At 42.1% G+C, this 22,780-nt stretch overlaps 1 protein-coding gene across 1 annotated transcript in view; it reads right to left on the bottom strand.

The window, feature by feature from the left end:
• The window catches only part of COL4A5 (collagen type IV alpha 5 chain), a 142,284-nt gene that overhangs the window by 37,125 nt on the left and 82,379 nt on the right, over window positions 1-22,780 (bottom strand). Inside the window, exons 22-35 of the mRNA XM_083484952.1 lie at window positions 22,115-22,207; window positions 19,918-19,988; window positions 19,619-19,810; window positions 17,287-17,455; window positions 15,742-15,834; window positions 15,544-15,648; window positions 14,290-14,387; window positions 13,061-13,211; window positions 12,530-12,643; window positions 5,149-5,316; window positions 4,002-4,091; window positions 2,974-3,123; window positions 2,512-2,610; window positions 305-394 (exon numbers count right to left, since the gene is read on the bottom strand). Of these exons, the coding sequence (XP_083341078.1) occupies window positions 305-394; window positions 2,512-2,610; window positions 2,974-3,123; window positions 4,002-4,091; window positions 5,149-5,316; window positions 12,530-12,643; window positions 13,061-13,211; window positions 14,290-14,387; window positions 15,544-15,648; window positions 15,742-15,834; window positions 17,287-17,455; window positions 19,619-19,810; window positions 19,918-19,988; window positions 22,115-22,207 (1,683 nt within the window). The remainder of the gene's footprint in view (window positions 1-304; window positions 395-2,511; window positions 2,611-2,973; window positions 3,124-4,001; window positions 4,092-5,148; window positions 5,317-12,529; window positions 12,644-13,060; window positions 13,212-14,289; window positions 14,388-15,543; window positions 15,649-15,741; window positions 15,835-17,286; window positions 17,456-19,618; window positions 19,811-19,917; window positions 19,989-22,114; window positions 22,208-22,780) is intronic.

The raw sequence follows: 22,780 nt of genomic DNA, 5'->3' as shown, positions 1-22,780 counted from the left end.
CAGGGTTTGCAACCACAATAGAATATACTTCTTTTGAAAATTGCAGAAATAAAGGACCCTAGAAAAGAAGTAAGAGTTGCTCTATGTTTTGCTGTCCAAAGTTGTCCAAAGTTCCTTACAGTATGGTATTTAATTAATGAATCAGTCAAATGTACGCATGTTAACTCAGCAGCAAATAAAGTATCTAATGAGGCTTAATCTCTGGATATGTTTTAGAACTGCAGTTAAATCCCCGCCCCCTTACTGTCCAACAAACCAATAAACAGCTAAACAACCCAGGAAGAAAAATGCTTTAAATAACTACCTGGAAGTCCCATTTCACCACTGGCACCTTTCTGTCCAGGAGGTCCAGTTGGTCCTGGTGGCCCAGGAAATCCCAAGTCTCCCTTCGGGCCTAGAGAAGGCACAATCATCATAATCAGCTTGCTTCTAGGAAAATCATTTTCCCCATCAAAGACACACAAAAAGAGTCTAATACATTTATTATGGCGTAAGTTTTCATAGACTAGAACCCACTTCATCAGATGAAGTGTTTCTGATAAATTGTGAACAGCAAGGCCCAAATGCTGTGAATACTGTGATTTTTTTAATTCAAAGTTCAAATACACACAGTGACCATTATCAACAAAAATTGACAACAAACAATATTTTCTCATGTTTGCTATGATAACTGAGTACCTGAATTGGAGAGAAAACTTTTGTCTTAACTGAGCCTTAAAGTGGAAATCCATCTTAAACTGGTTTTTGTGTGTGAATGAAATAATATTTTGTTAAGGAAGTTGTATGGACACTGTGAAAAACATGCATGGGTGAGCAGTCTGAGTCCATAAAATGCTGCAAGAAAGTGCCCTGGATGTGTAATTGTGAAGCCATGTATTTGAATGTATTACAACTGTTTATCAACAACAGTTCCTGTTTCCTAGTCCATTTCTTTAAAAATCACTTCCCTGGTTTCAGTCTTTGATGGATGCCTTGTTAACATTTTCTTAGAACGCCTAACTAGAGCTGATGTTTTCTCATGATTTATCACCCTCCTCAGAGTCTCTAGAAGTGCAATCTCCATGTGAGTCGGGGTTGCATTTTCTCTCTATTGCACATTAGAAGAAAATGCATTGCATGTGAACTCTTAAGTCACCATGCACAGCCTGCCATTTCACAAACTGCAACTATCATGATACACTTTGAACTGCTAATATACTGTGGGGCACCTGCCCTAGCTGTATTGAGCTTGGCTTTTAAATAAGCAGAAGGCAGGCAGTTTAAATATAGCAAACAGCTGTGCAGTGGAGCTGTCAACAATGTGTAATAATGGGGAAATTTTAAAAGGAAAATAGGAATCTGCCTTCTCCACAGTCAGACTGTTTATCCTTCCAGCTCTGTAGTAGCTATAAGAAGTAGGGTGTTAGTGCATGTTACGCATACCCCAATTTTCAACTGCAAAATGTTGGAGGATATTGGTATATCAGCAGAAGATCCTGAGTTTATATTGTTAATCATAAGACTTAAAACTAAGGACTGTGGAACGTCATGATTAGCATTGGCTTAGTAGGGTGGGCCATGATGCTTCTAACAATATATACAGTGTGGTTGGCTGAATAATTAATTGCTTGCATGGTTTTAACTTAACAAAAAAATGCAATAAAAGCCTGCTGGGTGAGGCTAACAGCCCATTTTGTTCTCACTGTGGCCAACTAGATGCTTGTGGGGAACCTGCAAGCAGGATACAAGCAAAAGAGGACTCCCCGCCACTGGAGTTTCTAGCAACTGGTATACAGAAGCATTACTGCCTCTGACTGTGGAAGTGACTAGTAGCCACTGACAGCCTGATTCACCTTGAATTGATCCAATCCTCTTTTAAAGCCATCCCAGTTGGTGGCCATCACTACCTCTTGTGGGAGTGAGTTCCATATGCACTGTATGAATAAGTACTTCCTTTTATCTATCCTGAATCTTCCAACATTCAGCTTCATTGAATGTCCTCACGTTTTAGTGTTATGAGAGAGGGAGAAAATCCTTTCTCTATCCACATTCTTTATGCTACACATGATTTTATAAACCTTTGCTTTCCTCATATTCCTTATCATGCGGAAAGAAGTGTGTATCTGAAGAAGTGTGCATGCACACGAAAGCTCATACCAAGAACTAACTTAGTTGGTCTTTAAGGTGCTACTGGAAGGAATTTTTTCATATTCCTTAGTTACTGGTAAATAACCAACATCCAATTGCTCAATAGGTCAACATGAATCCACACATGACTCTGGAAACATTTCTAGCTCTTTTAAGAGCAGGCAAGTTCTCAGTGATTTAGCAGAGAAGGAGAATAGAAACCTCATCAAGATGTACAGGTGTAAGTCAATCAAGCCAACATCTGTAAAATGGTTTGAAGTCAATATTTTGGTGTGCAAGGTTTGAAGGCAATATTTGGTGTGCAATATTTTGGTGTGCATTGTCTTCACTGATGATCTTGTGGTCACATAGCACATGCACATTTACACAAGCCATCTTCCTTACCTGGTAGTCCAGGTATCCCTGGCTGTCCAACTAGTCCAGGAGTCCCTGGGTCACCTGGGGTGCCTGGGTAGCCCTTCTGCCCTGTTAAACCAGGAATACCTTCAGGCAAAGAGACAGAGAGTTTTATTTAGGTGCACAAACAGAAATATGTTAACAGTTCCAACAGCATCATCCAATCAACCAAGCTAAGGGCCACTGCACATGGACCACAAATCCAGTGGTGAATATTCACTCACATACATCATGTGATTAGCTCCACAGCTGAACTAGTGAATGTCCTTTTCCAGTGAAAAAGATTGCAGAGCAAAAAGGACAGAAGAAAGGAAGGATTGATGCAGCCAGAAATTAAATCAAATTGTTGTAAGGATTGGGGCATGGGGAATGTCCCTTGGTCTGAAAAGAGCTGAATGGTACCAAACAGTATTACAACAGGAAGCAACACAAGAAACACAATTATCTCACCAGGAGCTCCGGGTTCTCCTTTTTCTCCTTTAGAGCCCAGCAGCCCTGGATCCATTGTTCCTGGAGGTCCAGGCACGCCTGTCTCACCTTTGCTGCCTTTTTGCCCTGCTGGTCCTGGACGACCAGGCTGGCCTGGTAATCCATCATTGCCTAAGCAGTGTCCAAACAAGAGAATATTCATCATTGTTTCAATCTACATTGCAAAACATTGTGAAACAGGTGGCGATCTGACTCCCTTTGCATGGTCAAAGCATTTGGTATAACACCAAAAAAACCCAAAAGATACATTGACTAAAATGATATTTTATTGTTCTGTACTTCCTCCAAAGTGCTTGGAGTGGTATAAATTGGAGGTGGGCAACCTCAGATCCAGAACTGACTCACCGTTTATGGACTATTTTTAAACAATTTGGGCCACCAAATTGCCAACCATCTAATGTCAGGTTATTCATATTTTAAGGCTTAGTCCTAGACCACTAAGATTGGAGATACACCCACTGCTTGATCTTCGGCAGAAAAATAGACTGAACTTGATCTTTGCACTTGGTGACTACAGGTGGGCTTGGTTTAACCAATACAGCCTTAGGGGCCAAATTCAGAGATTTTGTGGGTCTACTTAGGCCCATGGGCCAGGAGTCCCCCTTCTGGCATAAATGGTCACTGCTACCCTACCCATTTTGCTTTCACTAGAACCATGTCAGCTAGGTATGGGACAAAATCACCCAATAAGCTTCATGGCTCACTGGGGATTTGAACTCAAGTCTGCCCTGGTCCTAGTCTAATACTCTTATTACACACACAAAAATCAGGCCATGAGGTGCTAAAACTATTTTTAGGTTGCCAACACTATAACCAAATAATGTACAGAGGGAGACAGAAATCAAATGCCCTCCTCTTATATACGTGTGTTAAACAGGAAGTAAACTTGAACTTCCAGAATCTTTAAATGACCACTTCCACATTCCAATGCTGCTTTACCTCTATGGCTATAAAAATGTAAAACAACAGTAAGGTAAAGGAGCTCTTACCTTTCATGCCAGGAAGGCCATTCCTGCCTGGGGTTCCAGGGGAACCTTGGGGACCAGGTGCACCCATCACTCCCATATCGCCTTTGTTACCTGGATGCATGGAATTACCAGTTTTATTCTGAGCAAAAACACCCTCCCCCCAAAAAATTCACTGCTTTCTTTCCTATAGGATTAAACTGGTGAATCAAATCAGTCTATTGCACTAAAGCCATCTATTGCAATCCAAAAGCTATTCTCTCCTGCAAGCATCCACAATGTCTTCGTCTACAGAATAACCCTAGAAGATGAAAGCTCCTGGGACTTGGCTCCTAAATGTGCAACTTTTCACAAGTTCAAAAAAAGCATTCAGAATCCATATACTGGAGTTTAGCTGGAGCAGTTTGAACTACAAGTTTGTGTATGCAAAAAAAAAAAAAAAAAAAAAAGAGATTTGGAGGAAGAAAACAGCAACTCTCTCCACTTATAGATGCCACTTGCATGCATTGAAACAGGCACCACTGCAGAAGAGGAATGCCCTTTTCAGAGAGTGAAGGGAGAGTGTTTTGCTAAGTAGTCACCTGCCACCTATGGAAGCACTCAATGGGGTGAGGTGGGGGTAAGCAGCTGAACTGGTGGCACAACCGCCAACACTAATTTAATGCTCTCACCACTGCACTCCCAAACTTATAATTGTCCTTTCCCTATCCCTGCCCAAGTAAGGAGCAGTGCCAGAGGAGAGCTTCATCCCACCACAAGCCCCACCACTGGAAGTATGTACATGCAAAACAATCATCTGTAACAATAAATTAAAAAAATAAAAATCTGTAGCACAATTAATTGACTGATCATGACAGTTGTCTTATTTCCCAACTGTTCATCTATGAACTAGATCAGCTGCACATGACTTCTGTTATCATGAGGCCCTGAAACTGAATTTATCTCTGGTTTAGGCTATCAGATAGCAAAAGCTTGAAATGTTCTCAGTTCTTCACCAGTGAACTAGGTTTCAATAGCTTGGTTTTACACAAGCATTTACTTGCTTCCTACACATCAAGCCATCTCTTTAAAGCAGACTAATTCATATGGAATTGTTATTTTCTACAAGTAAAGCTCCACATGGATGCAAACAGTGTCTACACTATGCAGTTGATAGTATAAAAGGATTTACCTGGAATTCCTGGAAGGCCATCTCTTCCAACTGGCCCAGGTGAACCTGGAGGTCCTGGGAGACCGGGTGACCCAGGAAATCCTTGAATGCCCCTATCTCCTGGAGGACCAGGAATGTCGAATCCTGGTGAACCAGGATCTCCCTTTTCACCTGGTATGCCCTGTAATCCTAGGCAAATATGATTAGAAAACAATCCTTTAGCAAGAAACAATTTCCAAAAGGTACTGCAGACCAACTTGTATGGGCAAGAGAAGCAGGGGAATTGTTGCAAACTACGTCATATACATATCTTTATATCACAATATGATTATATTGCAGTATAGAGTTGACCTGTTGCCTTCATTCAACATAACCTACAGCAGAGCAGGTCTGTGATAAAAACAAGGGCTAGGACACTAGGTATCATTTTTATGTGTTTTATTTAACAAAATTTGCAAACTGATTACGTGTAAATAAAACCACAAAGCAGTTTACAAAGAGTATAAAATATAAATTAAAATTGTCCAAGTTACAAAAGGTTTTTTTTTAAGGAAAAAAGGAATAAAAATATAAATATACCATATTTTTTCGTGTATAGCATGCCCCCATGTATAAGAGGCCCCCTATTTTGGGAGACTCCTAATCAAGAAAATGCAGGGAGATTGCCCAGAGTTGTTGAGCTTTTTTTGGGGGGGGCACCCAATCCAACAACAGCCCTTGCCACAGCCAACAATCACCCGCCCAATCACCACTGATAATCTCCTGCTTGCGGCTGCAACCAATCGGCCGTCCCGCCTCTGCACTATCCATGTATAAGACGAACCCCCCATTTTTAACATACTTATAAAATAAAAAAGCCTCATCTTATACATGGAAAAATACGGTAAATAAAATCAAAAGTTAACAAACACACAATCAGGAATTTAGAAATCAGGTATTCAAGACACTAGGTCTAATCAAACTGTTGAACTCCCGCTCTAAGTGAACAGAGATTATTCTAATTTTATTATTTATTTATTTGAAAAATTTTCACCCCACACTTCACCAAGCAACTCCCATTTTATGACTGATGGATCAAGAGGCAGTTTTTTACTTACTGTGTATTTTCAAGGTTTGCATTGTAAGTGTTGGATGGATGCCGAATTTTAAATATTGTAAAGAATGTTTTATATGATATCCAACTATTTGTTCATTGACTTTAATTGTGTGTGTATATACGTTATTGCTGTTTTGTTTTAATTTGTATTGAAGACCACCGTGAGATAAGTATGGTAAAGGTTAGTATATAAGTCCATCTTAAACAAAATAAAAATACTAACAACAACAAATAATAATAATGCCTCAAGAAGGAAACTGCTATGCACACTGAAAAACTTTCAAGTAATAGAAAGAAAGATGAGCAACTTTAATTTAAAACATATTATGTTTGTCTCTGTGCTCCATTATTTTTCTTATCATTATTATTTACCAATAGCAACGAGAACTACTATTTTAAACAAAAAAGGTAAGAAAAATAGTATTTAAGGGAAGAAGGAAAAAAGCTTGAAGGAAACCACAGTACCTGATGAACCTGAGAAGTTGCAAACCCAGCACAGTAAGAACTCATCAGGAGGTTGAGGCACAGGAAGCAGTAAGGGGGTTGCGAGAATGCCATTAGGGTTAGGATACAAAAGGAAGCACATCGGTGTTAGACCAAGAAAACCAAACAAACCCTATACAAAAGGTTGCAATTCACAACTCGCCAACTGGACAGAACAACCATTGAGTAAATGGGTTGTGGACTGCAAAGCATGTCACCTAACCCAAGCACAATGCCAGGCTATGCAATGTCAACACCAAAGAGACTAGACTTTGAACAGACTTGATTGAAACGTTTTCCAATGGGTGGTAACTACCACATGTGGAGAAAGTCAACATATTTTAAATATAGAAAAATTCCAGTGAAAAGGCAAGCTTTTGATGCATTTATATAGTGGAATTAAATCCTAGCATCTATACATTTTGGCTTTTCTTTCCAAAGTGATACCACAGCTATTGCAATGTGCTAATTTGCTGGAATGATTTTGTTCTTCAACTGAGGGGTGGGGTAGGAATTGAATAAATGGTGACACACACAAAGGAAAACGTGAACCAAGGAGACTGTCATCGCAAGTTTCATTGCAACCAAGATTGTTTTAACATTATTCCAACCTAACGTTAAGGCTATATGGAGAGAAATGAAGACAAAAGAACGAACATGACATCACAACAAACAAAGATAGTTAAATGCTGATTTGTTAGTACAAGCTCTAGTCATGCACAGCATTCCATCAGGCTAACTAGAACAGCTGTAGTTACAGTGGTATGGGAGAATGAAAAATGAACCATAAATATGTTTTGAGAAAGGCAGGTAGAATGGGCATGCGAAGCAAAATAAATGCTTGTAGAGTAAAAATTCATCATCAAGGGTGGAAGAACCTGTGGGCCTGCAGATGTTGGTCTACAACTCCCATCATTCTTGGCCATACTGGCTAGGGCTCATGGGAACTGTAGTCCAACACTAAATCTGAAGAGCTCTAGGCTCTCTCTCCCTGAATTATATGATGGGCAAAACTCAGCCCCTAGCAAACAGGTGGTATGGGAGCCCAAGCAATGTGTGAATACATGTTCATTCAAAGCAGTGTTACATGCAGAGATTCACCTGAGAAGCTACGGCATGTCGTGTGGAGGGGGTATTAAAATGGGACAAGGAATCTGGACAGCTCTTGAGGGATCCATTCCCTGAGAAAAAACACTGGAGTGCTTCTTAACAATGTAATCACTCAAGGCCATGATTCAGTAATTCTAAATACTATAGTCAATGGAACTAGTCAAATTCTTTTTGATTTGATTTCTTGAAGAGGTAAGCGAGGTCCACAGAGAGTTGTGGGTTAGTTACTAGGGTCACATCTGCACCTCACATTTACACTACTACCACTTTATCAGTCATGGCTTCCTCCAAGGAATCCAGGGACTGTAAAGGTTGCTGAGAGCTGTTAGGAGGGAGAGATTTCTTTCCTCCAAAGGCTACAATTCCCAGAATGATTTTAGCAACCAGTCCCTCTTATCAGGGAACTCTGGGAATTTTCTTACTGTCATGTGCTTTCTATTTGCTTCTTGCCAGTTTCCACTGGCCTTCCTTAATGGATGATTTCTGGTAGAATCCTTCCCAAATGTTCTGCTTCACTTCAGGGATTTAGCCAATGCTTAGAACAGGTGTGGAGAACCTTTTACGCCCAATGAGACAGATCTTTATCTCCTCCCATCCTGCAGGCTAACTTTCGCAGGAGGACTGGACCACCTACCTGTCAATCACCTGATCGCAAAATGACATCAGGTGATTGCCAGGTGAATGGTCCTGCCTATCAAAGTTGGTCCATGGAAATGGGTGTTGGGTGGAAATGGTAACCAAGCAAGGACTGAACATGAAGTTCAATCCTACGTTCTGCAGAGATTGGCTCCACAAAGAGGCAACCCAACTGCATCACTATCGACCCCACACCTGATGGCAGGTGGTTTGGATTCCTCATCCTTGGGCCTAAAAATATCGTTTTCCCAGTATGTCATCTCTGGTCCTAATGCAAGGCCACATTACCTGTGTCCCAGATTCAGAAGGCTCTTATCCTTGGCTTATGAGGCCAAATGCCCTGCCAAGACTGCCAGCAGCTCAGCTACCTGATGATCTCTCAAAAGTGAAAGGAAGTCTACTGTGCAGCGACTATGGGTTCCTTAAGACATCCTCCACTGTAACTGAACCCTTTGCAGGTGCTACATAGGCCTTTTCAGTCTCATCTCTCCTCTGCCATGAATGCTAGACATTTATGGGAGCCCCCCCCCCCTTTAAATGAAAGCCATTAAGAATGTGATACTGGATGGTTGCTGGAATGGCTGTTTCGCAATAAGCTTGTGATCATGCAGAACACTTAGACCCCAAGGCATGGATTTTCTTAAAATACATATTCCAGCTCATGTTTTTGCACAATATTGGTGTAAATAATCTCTAAAATCAACATGAGGTGGATGAGCAGTCATGCAACACAGCAAAGAAGGTGTGTGCCACAAGGACCAAAACATGTACTTAAAGCAGTTTGTAGCTAAAAGTGTGGCTCATATTTTATTTTAATTAAGAACAACAAACATTTCAATTGTAGTTTATTGCAGTGCAGATTCAGGGCCTGTTCAGTTGCAAGGCCTATGCAGGCTGCCTCAGGAGGTGTGCTGGGCTCCTGGCTGGGTCTTCATAGAGATATCATTAACATGGCATCTGGGTAGTGTATACAAAGCTGCAATTATTCCTGTGATAGGAGCAACCTGAAAAAGAGGTGCTACCACCGTAGGGATTGTTGGGACCACATATACAAGGAAAAGAGGAGACCTCCAGGTATACAGGAGTATCCTTGATTAGGCCCAATGTACTTTGAATTAGGATCTTCAGGCACACTGTAATAAGCACAACCAATCCCACGCTGTGATCTTTGGCCGAAGGGTGATACATAAATTTAATAAATAATAATAATCCCTGTCTCTAGTAGCCCACAACCACACCTTACATTTAAAGCTGTATTGTTCCACTTTAACACTGCTTCTCCCAAGGAATGATCCTGGGAACTGGAGTTTGCTAACGGCCCTCAGAGTTGCTAAGAGACCCCTATTCCCCTCATGGAGCTACAAGTGGTTCAATCACCAATCCCTCTTCCCTGAGAACTTTGGGAACTGTAGCTCTATGATGCGAATAGCTTGGTGAGGGGTCTCCAAACAAAACTCAGCATCCTTAACAAACTATTGTCTCCAAAGTTGTTGTTTGTTTGTGGTAGGGAATCCATGACTATTTAAAGTGGAAGGATATTGCTTTAAATGTATGGAGTGGATGTGGCCTCTGCGGCAAAGTAAATACAAAAGATGAAAGGCTGAGTTTGGTTGCTGCTGTTGTTACACATGCACCCAAACAAGATCCTAATTCCAAACATACTGGGCCTAACTAACAAAGTAAAAGTGGGGCCTGAAGCAAAAATGTTATACGTAGTGTTTCCTCCCTCCCAAAGGAAGTTCCAGCCAACCATTCTCCCCAAGCAGGGCATGACCTCCCCCTACTACTTTCTGCTTATTTCCCTTCTGGTTCAATAGACATTCTGCATTCAATTACCACTGAACAGGCTCAGCCCTCAGGCTGCTTTGGGTAGAGGGAGGTTTCCTCTTATTAGGTTCTTATTTCTAAAGATCAGTTGTATTCCTGAAAACCTTCAAGTTCCCCAAAAGCATGCTGATAGCTCCCTCTTGTTTCTCAGCAGTCCTGTTTCAGCAACATAACTGGCTGGCACTCGCCACCTGGGCTTGCTGTTAAGAGGAAGCTATACTCCTGTGTACAGTATCTGGCTCTCTTCTTTTCCTTGTACTGTATTGGCAGCTCTCCTCTCTATTTTGTGACCTGTGTGGAGGCAAAGGGCACCTCTACAAAAGGCCATCTTTGTCCACAAACCCAGCGGTGTGGCCCTGCAACACCCCCTGAGATAATCCTGACAGGAAAAACAGAATTCCGACTCAGGGAAATCATAGGGAGAGAAACAATGCTTTCACCTTACAATAGATTACACGTTTGTGAAACAAACCCAAATATAACCATATCTTATATACATATCATAGACATTAAAAACATTTCTAAATGTGAGGTAACTATACATACAGAAGAGAAGGATAATCTATAGACACCATAAAAGGTGAAGCAAATTATGCCCATGGTAGACAGAAATTTGATGTAGGCCAATAATTTCACCTGTCTCAAGGTACAGTTAGAGACTGATAGTGGAATAACAGCATCAGCACCATATATTTATGACAACATCAGCTCCATACGTTTATACCACTTTAACAGCCATGGCTTTCCCCAAAGAACCATGGGAAATGTAGTTTTTTATGGGTACTGAGAGTTGTTAGGAGACCCCTATTCCCCTCACAGAGCAATAGCTCCTAGGGTAGTTTAATAATTAATCCCCCATCCCATGGGAATTGTAGCTCTTCAAGAGGAAAGGGGTCTCCTAACTACAGTTCTTGAGGGAAGTCATGAAAGTGGTATAACAATACTTAAAATGTATAGTGTGGATATAGCCATAGATCAGAGCTTCCAAACTGTGTTGTGACACATTTGTTTGTTGGCTGCTGTGCATACGTGCGTCACACAAAAGCTCCCTGCACTCCTTCTGGGACTGGAAATGGGTTAGTTTAACCTCCAGTTTGCTAGTAAAACTGAATTACTGTGTCACAAAATGATGATTGTCTAAAAAGTGTGTCACCATCATGAAAAGTTTGGAAAGCTCTGCCATAGATTCATAGAGTTGGTGAGAACTTTGTTCAACCTCCTGCTCAGTGCAGGGAAATAAGCACAAGGGCATCAACAACAACGTAGCTGCCCACCTCTGCTTGAAGATATGTACTCAGAAGTTAGTCCCACTGAGTTCAATGGGGCTTACTCCCAGATCACTGAGTCTGCAGTCTGATTTTGTGCCACAGTAACAATGGTTTGTATATCGCATGCTAGTCCTAGTCAGAGTAGACCCAATGAAATTAATGGCCATGACTAGCTTATGTGTACTCTGAGTAGAAGTTACGTTGACTGCAACCCAATGTCCTTGTGATGACACTCCATATATCTGGACTTAAAGTTCCTTCAGTACACCAGTCAATTGCCCTCTAAGTAGAAGGGGTAATATCTTTTAAGCACCTCATTTCACTCACTTCACTGTGGTTCAGCCTATGTTTAGACTGTGCGACGTCAGACTGTAGTTGTGATGGTTACAGGATGGAGTGTTCCTTTTTAAAAAGTCTGCATAGAAATCTAGTAGGTTAGGGAGAAGGCTAAGCTAGAACGGTTTTCCCCATTACCTGCTAGCTTTCTGTGGACAGGAGTTTTATTATAATAATTTATATGTTAAGGGCACACCATCATTTGAATCCCGCATTGAGAATTCACCTAAAATCAGGATCCAGAATCTTCTTCATTCATTCATTCATAAAATACAAAAAGCTTTGTTGAACAAATTTCACAACTGGAAGTCAGGAAGCAGGTGACTGTGATCTAAGGTAACAGTTCTTTCCAGATCTGCACTGGTACAATGAAGAGTTTAAGCCTCTTGAGTCCAGTTAGGAACTCAAGCTATTCTTGGACCAGCTATTCTAAAGCAGCCCAAATGGCAATAAGCATATTGATTATTTTAGGGCTCGCTTCAGCCTGTTCAGTGCAACAAAAAGTTTGGGAAAACTCTAGGCTATATATGGAAGGGAATAATGGAAGAAAGTCAAATGGATGGTCAGTCTGAATTTCCTCATTTTCTACTCTGATGTGTTGGTTTTGGGATCATGCCATTTACAGGCCAGTTGTTGTGAGACCTACCTGGTGGACCCACAGGTCCTGGAGGCCCTGGAGGCCCAGGTGGGCCTTGGCCGCCAATCCCTGGAATCCCTGGAGGTCCTGGTAACCCAGGTTGGCCACGTAGCCCCGGGTCACCTGGAAAGAAAAATCCAACAAATCAAATCTTTAAAAGGTTGCAAACATTTCAAGATGTAATTTCAACCAGTCTCAACGAAGCAGAACACTGATAGTTAATTACAGTTTCTCAATTTAATATATGCCAAGTCATAGGTAGCACAACCCATGGTTTCCAAAACCACTGTTTCCAATACAGGTAACTTAGGGAACTGTAAACCAAGGTTTGTCAGGTCACCTATCACATCAAACCATGATTAAGCTCACAGGTGGTATTGAGCTGATCTATCTTAACAAAGACCGGACAGAAGTGCTTATGAGCACAACACTCCATAAGCACAGGAACACAGGAAGCTGCCTGATACAGTCTAATCACTGGCCCATCTAGTTCAGTATTGTCTGCACTAACTGGCAGCATAAAGTTAGCAGTATCTGTACCTTTAGGCCCTGGAGTTCCATCAAAACCTATCCGTCCTGGAAGGCCAGGGTTTCCTGGAAAGCCGGAATCACCTTTGGGACCTTGTGCTCCTTTGAAACCCGGTGGCCCAGGTGGTCCAGCTGGTCCTGGAACACCAAAACCACGGTCCCCCTTGCAACATAAGAAAGAGAGTCAAACAATAACTCAGAACATTCTTGCTTTGTTCCTGTGGCTTTTATATTTATTGTGAACCCTTCTTGACTACAGTAACTACTGAAATGGGGTATAAGTATACATTTGACTTGATAATTCAGCTATCACACCAAGCAACAATTAATGTAGCTTAACTACATTCTTACATTATGTTTGAATTAGCAAACTATGGTTTGCAATTGGCCCGAAAGCCAGAAACTAGAGGCCATGCTTCAAAGTGAGTTTTCCAAACCATCACTTTTTATCATTGTGGCTTTTATGATGTCTAAATTAATAAATTATATTAATGGTTACTGCTGAACAACAGAAATATGAGTGCTGAGTAGATGGGAAAGGAAAGCAGACAAACAGATCTAAACCATACTTTGTGGCAATATTTTTGTAAGTTCAAACCATGGTTTAACATTCTAAACTGTGGTTAATAGTACAAACTAAGGGTGTGCACTGACCACAAGATTTGATTCAGAGCCTAATTCAATACTTTGGAAAGAGCATTATTTGATCTGAAACACTTCAGAGGCTGTCCAATTTTATTCAGGGTCCAAATCTGAATTTTGATCCAGCAGAATGAGGTTTTGTGCTTCCCCTTTCACTATTATGGGGAAGAAGAAGAAAAAGTACATGGCTATAACTTTTTCTTTTACAGAAGTATATTATATTTGCCAGCACAGTAGTTTGTCTTGAGTGGGTAATGCATAGTAAATTACAGAGAAAGAGGCATAGGAATTTTACGTTGAACACCTTTAGCATTTGTGAGGTTCCCATTTGGTACCCAAGTGCCTGTTAGTTAATTCTGAACTCCCATTAACTGGAGGCAGTACTGAAGACTCCAACCACTAATCCCCTATCATACCTTGGGCAGGAGCAAACAAACAATCTTTTAGTACTTAACCATATAAGCATTATGAATGTAACTTATAGGACCAGGAAGTTTGACCATTCTTGCACTGTCAACAAAGACCAACCCCACTGTTTTTATTGCATGCAATAGTTCTTCATAACATCCCAAGCAAATGGAGAGAACCCATTTACAGACCTTCTGTCCTGCTAATCCAGGAAGTCCAGGAGGTCCATCCTGACCTGCTCTTCCAGGGTTTCCTGGTACACCAGGAAGGCCTGGCAACCCAGGATATCCTAAAAGAACAAAGAAGAGGGTTTGGAGCTCACTACTACGAAGCATCAGCAATCTTCAAAAGGCATTCTGCAAGCTTCTGTTTTTGCCGTTTGTTAACACAATTTGTTTCAAATCAAATTGACTGCTAAAGTTTTGACATTGCAGATGGATTAATAAGGTAAGATGCCTCTGAGTGCCAGTCACTGGGGAAGAACAGCTGGAGAGCGCTATTGCCCTTATTTACAGTTTACAGGCTTCCCATTGGGGCAGCAGATTGGCCACTCTGATAAACACAATGCTGGACCAAGATGGGCCTTTGGTCTGATCCAGCGGGGCTCTTGTGTTCTTAGGATCTTCTTGCTCAGTCCTTTCATATGATGGGATTCTCTCCCATATCCTGATTCTGCCATTATCTCCAAACAGAACCAATCAGATATGATTAACCAGCTATTTATATCTAAAACATGGATTTAGACAAGTTGCTGTGGGGGCAGTTAACGATAAATCCCAACTTTTTCTAAACCTTCTCTCATTTCCTTTCTGAAAGGCCAGAATTTCCACAAAAATACAAACACACCAATTAAAAATTAAACACATGACTACTGTAGCAGACAGATTTGGTTTTTTTAACCCCACAGGGGAGTACAGTGGTACCTCGCAAGACAAATGCCTCGCAAGACGAAAAACGCGCAAGACGAAAGAGTTTTCCGTTTTTTGAGTCGTTCCGCAAGACGAATTTCCCTATGGGCTTGCTTCGCAAGACGAAATGTCTTGCGAGTTCTTGTGAGGTTGTTTCCTTTTTCTTAAAGCCGCTAAGCTGTTAATAGCCGCTAAGCCATTAATAGCCGCTAAGCTGCTAATAGCCGTGCTTCGCAAGATGAAAAAACCGCAAGACAAAGAGACTCGCGGAACGGATTAATTTCGTCTTGCGAGGCACCACTGTATCAGGTTTTTCTGATGTCTATGTTCCAAAAGCAATTTCTTCTGGAGAGTTCAGGGTGGCCCATGTAGCAGGACCTCTTTCATCATCACAAGTAGGTTGTTGCTTGGAGAGGTCCAGGGTCACCCAGGGAGCTTTGCGGCTGGGCAAGGTTTTAAACCTAGCTCTCCACAGACTAACTATAGACATCTTGCCAGCACACCACCCTGGCATCATAGAATATGACAGAGACAAACCTTTGGGTCCTGGTGGGCCTGGAAGTCCAATGCCAGGTAATCCTGGATCCCCTTTTGAGCCTGGGATGCCTGGCAATCCAGGTGCCCCTGGCTGGCCAGGATCACCTGCAAACAGGAACAATTGAATTAGGAAAAAAAACCCACTACAAAAAATGTAAATAATAGTATTTCACTTGGAACAACAACAAATTTATTTACCTGGAAGGCCAACTTCACCATCTCTGCCTGGGGGGCCGGGGTTACCTGGAGATCCTGTTTCTGTGATAGTTTGTCCAGGTTCCCCTTTGGGCCCTAAAGGTAGATGTATAATAGCAAACATTTATAAATCAAAACCAACAACACCTGATAGATATCTATTGCAAGAGCATTCCACAAGTCTGAAGGCTGAGTTTCATATTGTCAAATCAACCTCACTGACTCACGGGACAACCAGTGATGCTCCTACAGATTATCTCAGTGATTGAGCTGGAATATAAGAGTTCAGGCAGTTGGTCCTTCAAGTATACAGGACTTAAGTTGCTTAAGGCTTTCTAAAGTTACTTCCCAAACTGATGTCTCCAGGCACCAGCCTGGGGTAATGTTGGAGTGGGAAGGAGCCACATTTTCCCACTGTGCACTTCCTTCCTTCATTAGCAGACTCACACGGATGCTGACAGTGCATGAATTAGGTTCATTTTACCCCAGTCGATAGTCTGAATCTTATCTACAGGTTACACATCATATCATCACCACAAATTCTCCCAGGTCTTTTAATTTACAACTGGTATTTAACTTATTGTACCAAATTATTTCCCCATTACAGGTTTTATGCTGATTCTAAGTTGATTTTATGTTACTGTGTTTCTGCTGGCTTTTAGATAGCTTATGTGCCGATTTATATTTTTTGCAATTGCTTTTACAGCTTTTGTTCCTTTGAACTGTATCCCATATTTTCTGAATGTTGTAAACTGCACAGAGGACCAAATTAATGGCAGTGTATAAATGTAAATAATACTAATAAGAATTATTGTTATTACTAGTAGTAGTATCGGGCAATACATACATGTTCATTATCACCGTCATCAATATCTTTCAGAAAGCTGTTTGTTCGTTATGCATTTTGACAAATTATTATAGTCTTTTTCACATGCGGTCAGAAGTGGCCCAGGCAACCCCAGCAACTCATTCTGCTGCACATGTAGACTAGAGGCATCCTGGATGTTGTGTTTACACTAGGTCAGACTATTTGCTATTGTCTACTCTGGCAACTGACTCTCCAGGGTCTCAGGCAGAAAAGAGTTTGTCCCATTATCTCCCACTGTATCCTTTTAACTAAGGTGTCAAGGATGGATCAAGGAGCAGGTTTTTGTTAATGTTTAAATACAGTTGGGACACCATTTTTAAACAAGATGACAGTCTGAATCTTTTGAAACTGCACTGATTCTTTTGGTTTCTTGGAATTCCCAAGCACGGTTTGTGTTTATATAATTGTTTTAAAAGACAGCTTTGATCTTTTTCTTACCTGATGACACTATCTTTACATCATCTTTAGATAACTCAACTACAAAGGTTAAAAGAAGTCCCCAAGGTTTAAACAAGCTAAATGCTGAGTTACAAAAAGTTTTGCGGCAACAACAGATCATCTCATGAAATTGATCATTTTAGAGTTCTTTTTTTTTAGTGTTAGCAAGGATGGTCCCTGTTGAACCCAATGATGCAAACATTCCTTTTTGTGGTTTGGTCAAATAAGACAAAGAAACTTACCTGGACCTCCAGGGGCTCCTGAACGCCCTGAAACACCCTGAACGCCCTTCTGGCCTGGAGGACCTTGGGGGCCAAATCCAGGAGATCCTGGAGGCCCTCGATCACCAGGAATACCAGGAATTCCTGGATCACCAGGAAGTCCCCTGTCCCCTTTGAAACTGATGCCACCCTAAAAGGACAAGGGGAAAGTTGGTAAAATGAGTTTGTAGCTCACTCCAACCCCCACCCCCAAACACTTGGATTGAACGAAGCTCATTTGAAATCTGATTGGGCCAGGCATATGCCTATGGGAAGCTACCCAAGGCAAGTGAAGAAGAAGAAGAGTTTGGATTTGATATCCCGCTTTATCACTACCCTAAGGAGTCTCAAAGCGGATATCTCCTTTCCCTTCCTCCCCGACAACACACACTCTGTGAGGCGAGTGAGGCTGAGAGACTTCAAAGAAGTGTGACTAGCCCAAGGTCACCCAGCAGCTGCATGTGGAGGAGCAGGGAATCCAACCTGGTTCACCAGATTATGAGTGCATAATGGAAATAGCCATTCTCTTCTTTGTCCCCACAATTTGGGGTGGGTGGGGCAGATTGCAATGTACAAAGCAATTGTAATCTTCAGTGACTTTCCTTAGGATTCAGATAAGAAGGACTAATATGGATGCAGACTCAGAGGAAATTAAATAAAATTAACACTTTTGTATTATCCATTAATGACACAGTTTAACATGTGTTTTATTAAATTTCTGTCTTGCCCTTCCTCCCAAAGAAGCTCAGGACTGTAAACAACAAAATAAGAAAAAATGCAATTCATATAAAGGAAATAACAAATATTTAGGCCCAATGGGAATAATAATATCATTAATTATTTATTTAACACAATTTATATACCACTTGATTGCAAAAAAACCCCAACACATCTAAGCTTTTTATAACATAATAACAGATTACAGTATTATTTGATTTAAGCCTTTCCGTAAGTGCTGGTACAGTGGTGCCTTGCAAGACGAAATTAATCCGTTCCGCGAGTCTCTTCGTCTTGCGGTTTTTTCGTCTTGCGAAGCACAGCTATTAGCGGCTTAGTGGCTATTAACGGCTTAGCGGCTTTAAGAAAAAGGAAACAAACTCGCAAGAACTCGCAAGACGTTTCGTCTTGCGAAGCAAGCCCAAAGGGAAATTCGTCTTGCGGAACGACTCAAAAAACGGAAAACTCTTTCGTCTTGTGCGTTTTTCGTCTTGCGAGGTACCACTGTACTAGAATTACTTTTCCTCTTTCAATATCAGCCACAAGGTGTGTGTGTGTGTGTGTGTGTGTGTGTGTAATCTGCTGTGGCAGATTATTTCTTTAGTTACTTCACCAAATTTGCACAAATCAGAGTTAAAAGCAAGTTAATGTGGGACCTTCTGCATGCAAAGCAGTGGCCCCCCACCACTGAGCAATGGCAGCTGTGGGTTGGCAGTAGGCTAAGATGCAAAAATGCCATTCAACTTGGAAGAGAATGGAGTCACACTGCAAGCACTGCCTTGGGGAATATGGCCCACCTGTGCATTTGAGAGGACGTTATGCCAGTTTATCATGGTATGTAAAAGCTGCACCTATTAATGTTACTTCTTACCAGTGGAAGTTGGGCCAATGGCGCACTGCCCCACCAACCACAGTCTGCACACAACCAGCCTCCACCTGCCTGACTTCCTACTTACAACCATGTCAGGAGGTGGCATCACCTGTCACCTTTTCCCTTCACACCATACATTTAACACAGTATGATGATGCTTTAAACAGTAGTGGCTTTCCCCAAAGATTTCTGGGAGCTGTAGTTTGTTAAGGGTGCTGAGTCATGTTAGAGGAGACCCCTATTTTCCTCACAATTCCCAGAGTTCCCTTTGAAAAGGTATTTATTGTCAAACCACTCTGATAATTATAGCTCGGGTATGGGGAATTGGGATCTCCAAACAACTCTCAGCACTCTTAACAGCTCCTGGAATTTCTTAGGGGAAGCCACTGCTATTTAAAGTGGTGTCATAGTGCTTTAAACATATGGTGTAGAATGCAACCTCTACCCTCAGTGCTATCCTTGCAGAATTCATCTACAGGCGGATAGGAACAAAACTAGAATTAGCTGACTCTGCCAGTCATGGGGTTTGGCTCCACCTACTGTTGGCCCCCATGGCTTCCAACTTTCCAGTCGCATTGGGCCCCAGCCACCACTGAGGCTGCCAATATTGGGAGCCATCGGTAGACTGGCCAAGTACTCAATGACCATTGTGTTTTGTTAGCATTTAAAACACTCTCAAATTACACTTGGTCGAAATGGAAGTGCATTGGTTTCACATTCACTTACTGGCTCCCCCTTGGGCCCAGGAAGACCCGGCAGTCCATCTTGTCCACGAGATCCATCTAACCCAGGCAGACCTGGAGGGCCTGGGAAGCCAGGGTTCCCCTTCTCGCCTTTCAACCCAGGGAAAGCAAGAACATCACCTGGATCGCCTTTTGCACCGGGACGTCCAGGAGAGCCAGGAGGGCCGGGAAGACCCTAGATAAAGAATTTTAACTATTGCAGTAATTAGGATTGCACATATTTCCCCCTACTTTCTCCCTCTAACCCCATGCTCCCAACAAACAGCAATTAATGGTGCTTACTTGTGGTCCAACACTACCAATAAGGCCAGGGACTCCTTTATCACCTTTCGGCCCAGGAAAACCAATAGAACCTGATCATGAAAGGAGGGAGGGAAAAATCAGTGAGAGCAGCTAGAAAACGGCCTACACATGACATGGGCAACGCAAATTGTTTAGTGTTCTTTGTGGATAGTATGTTAGAAGACTCCCAGAAAACCTCACAGGGGAATGATGCAATGCTAGTTGTAGTCACTACAAAGGCTATTTGACTGTTTCCTAGATTTAGTCCAGGGGATGATTTATGGCTAGTGGCAGTTAAGGATGGGCAGATCCCAAACCCCTCCACTGCATGTGGTTCTTGGTCTGCTTTGCCCCATGATCTACCTTCCAATTAAACAGGGGGGGGGGGTTAAAAACTTATTTCAGAATTTGTAGTTTGACAGTTTTCAGTTGCCGTCTTTCCTTTTTAATAGGCTACCTATGCACATAAACACAGTGTGAAAAGGAAGGTTGCATAACCCATTTGCACATGTCCTAGGGGAGTGTAGAACACTCTGACTGGAGAGCCCTGGTAAAATCATCACCTCTCATTAGAAACTAGACCTGTCAGTCCCAAAACAGGTCTCACACTCCCTTCTCTCCACCCCTGGAGTTCTTCTTATATCTGTCTGAAGCACTCCTACTTTGGTTCTTTGTTGGGATGCATCCAGATATTTTGCATGCCTCTAGGGTGTGCACTGGTTAAATGACAGCACAAAAAGGGAGACCTGGTGCAATTGCATTGTCACCTCAAGATTCCTTTTTGAACTGTGATCAAATTAATGCACATCTGTGCAAAAAAGAAGAGAGAGACAGAGCAAAGATGCAAACCAAAAACTGGCGTACTTTGCATGCACAGTCGTCTGACCAATATAAAAAATGGAGGAAAGGCAATCTGAAAACACATGCCACTCTGGAAACAAGGTCAGGTGATTTGGAATATCCAAATCCAGGATGAAATTCAGATGGAAAAAATCTCACAGATATCCTTAGTGGTGGTCTGCTTCCACAGTGGTGTACTACCATGGCATGTGGGAAGCATTGGTCCTGCTTCTGCTAGCAATCAAACTTACGGCAAGAAAAGGAAATAAGCTGTGGGACATTCAAATACCAAAAGGTATCTGTGAGCAGATGTACTAGAATATTAACCAGCTTGCCTGCTTTGTGCATAAATATGCCCACAAAGCATGTTCTCCTTCATGGAGAGCACGGGTTGTGGTGGGGTTAACCAGACACCCCCTGTTGCTGGGCAAGTTGGTTTTGGTTGGCCCAAAGTGCGATTGGACTCCTCAGGTTGCCGGGGAGAGTTTGATGTTGCCAATTTTGAGTGACAGCCTGAGTTGAATATATTTCCTGCGCGCAGCGTTGAGCTTCCTCTTTTCACTGGGTGCATCGGATCACCGGCCCACCTTCCCTAATTTTAGGGTGTTTGTTGCATTTTGACCTTGCTATGCCTGTCATGGGGTTGTCTGCTTTTGGGGCAGGGGCCTGGTAGGAATTTTGCCCATTTGGCTGATTGGCTGGTGCTATTTGGTTTTTGCCTACTGCGTAACAAATCGTCACAACTTGTAAGGTTGCAGTTAGGCATTGGTTTTAGAAAAAAAATGGTTGGTGGAGGGGTATGGATTGGGTGTGCCTGCCCCTCCAATGCTGTTGCTGCAAGGGTATTCCATTAAAGGAATCCAGGGGCTCACCATGCTTTTGTCCGCACCCCTGTAAAGGGGGATAGGGCCACGTAAGAGCCCCTGGGAGCGTTTGGGGAGAGGTGAGGGTCTGGTACCCAGCTCCATCTACTCCCCATAAAATGTTTTCCCTTACTGACTTTGCAGGCTTGTGGATGTCAGTTCTGTTCCTGGGCGGGGACAGATAGCCGTAACCAATGCCTAAGCAACCACTCACATTGTTTGTATTTAATAAAGTTGTGGCCAAAAAAATTATGCCGAAAACCTTAAATAAAAAATTATGGTGTGAAGTGTGAATTTATTTAGGGGTGGCTTGGGGACCTCAACACGCAAACACTTATCCCTTAGCTACACGTAGTGTGTCATGGTTTTCCCAATACACATACACAGTTGTTGTTTAGAAAGCGGTTCATCACTGTAAAGCAAACAAATCAAAACATAGTCCTAAATCTGAATAATCAAAAGGTGGATAAAGGCTGGAAGCAGCCACTGTATACCTGGGCTTCCAGGTAAACCTGGTACTCCCTTCTCCCCTGGAGGGCCTGAAGTGCCAAATCCAATGCAGTTAAAACAGGTGTCTCCTTTATCACCTGGAAACAAAGACATAAATAAAGAGGTGAGTATCATTTCCTATGGGTATGAGTACATTTAAGTATTCAAATGCAGACTTCTTGTACATATTCGGCATGCACCGAAGAACTGGAGTAGCATAGAGAAGAACCGGAGTAGCAGTCTGTGCACTCATGGAAAAGCAATAGCTGTTTGGTCTCAGGCACAATAAATTAACTATGCACTGTTTCCTTAAATACAGCTTAGTCTCAAACTCCACCTTCCCTGCTTCCACACTTCCCTTGAAATAAGAGAAACCCTGCTGCAAGTGTGAGTAAAGTACCCTGCAGGACAGATCAACACAACTCTGCTTAATAGCTCTGGTTTCTTACAAATACGTACCTGCAGAAAGCCTGAATTAGCAGTCAAAGTTCAACAGAAAACACTAGATACTTATGTAGACATTGAGATATCTTGCAAGATCTCACTACAAAACAGCAATCAAAACTTTACAGCCAATGGATACAGTCTGTGATATAAAATGTCTCCCCTAGATCTACCACATTCAGTCATCACATCCACATACAAAACAAGCTTTAAAACTGCTGATGCTT

Source organism: Podarcis liolepis (genome assembly GCF_965112155.1).
Source record: "Podarcis liolepis genome assembly, chromosome: Z".
In the NCBI taxonomy this organism is placed as follows: Eukaryota; Metazoa; Chordata; class Lepidosauria; order Squamata; family Lacertidae; genus Podarcis; species Podarcis liolepis.
Note: the sequence above shows the minus strand (reverse complement) of the source record. Positions and strands in the feature narration are given on the sequence as shown.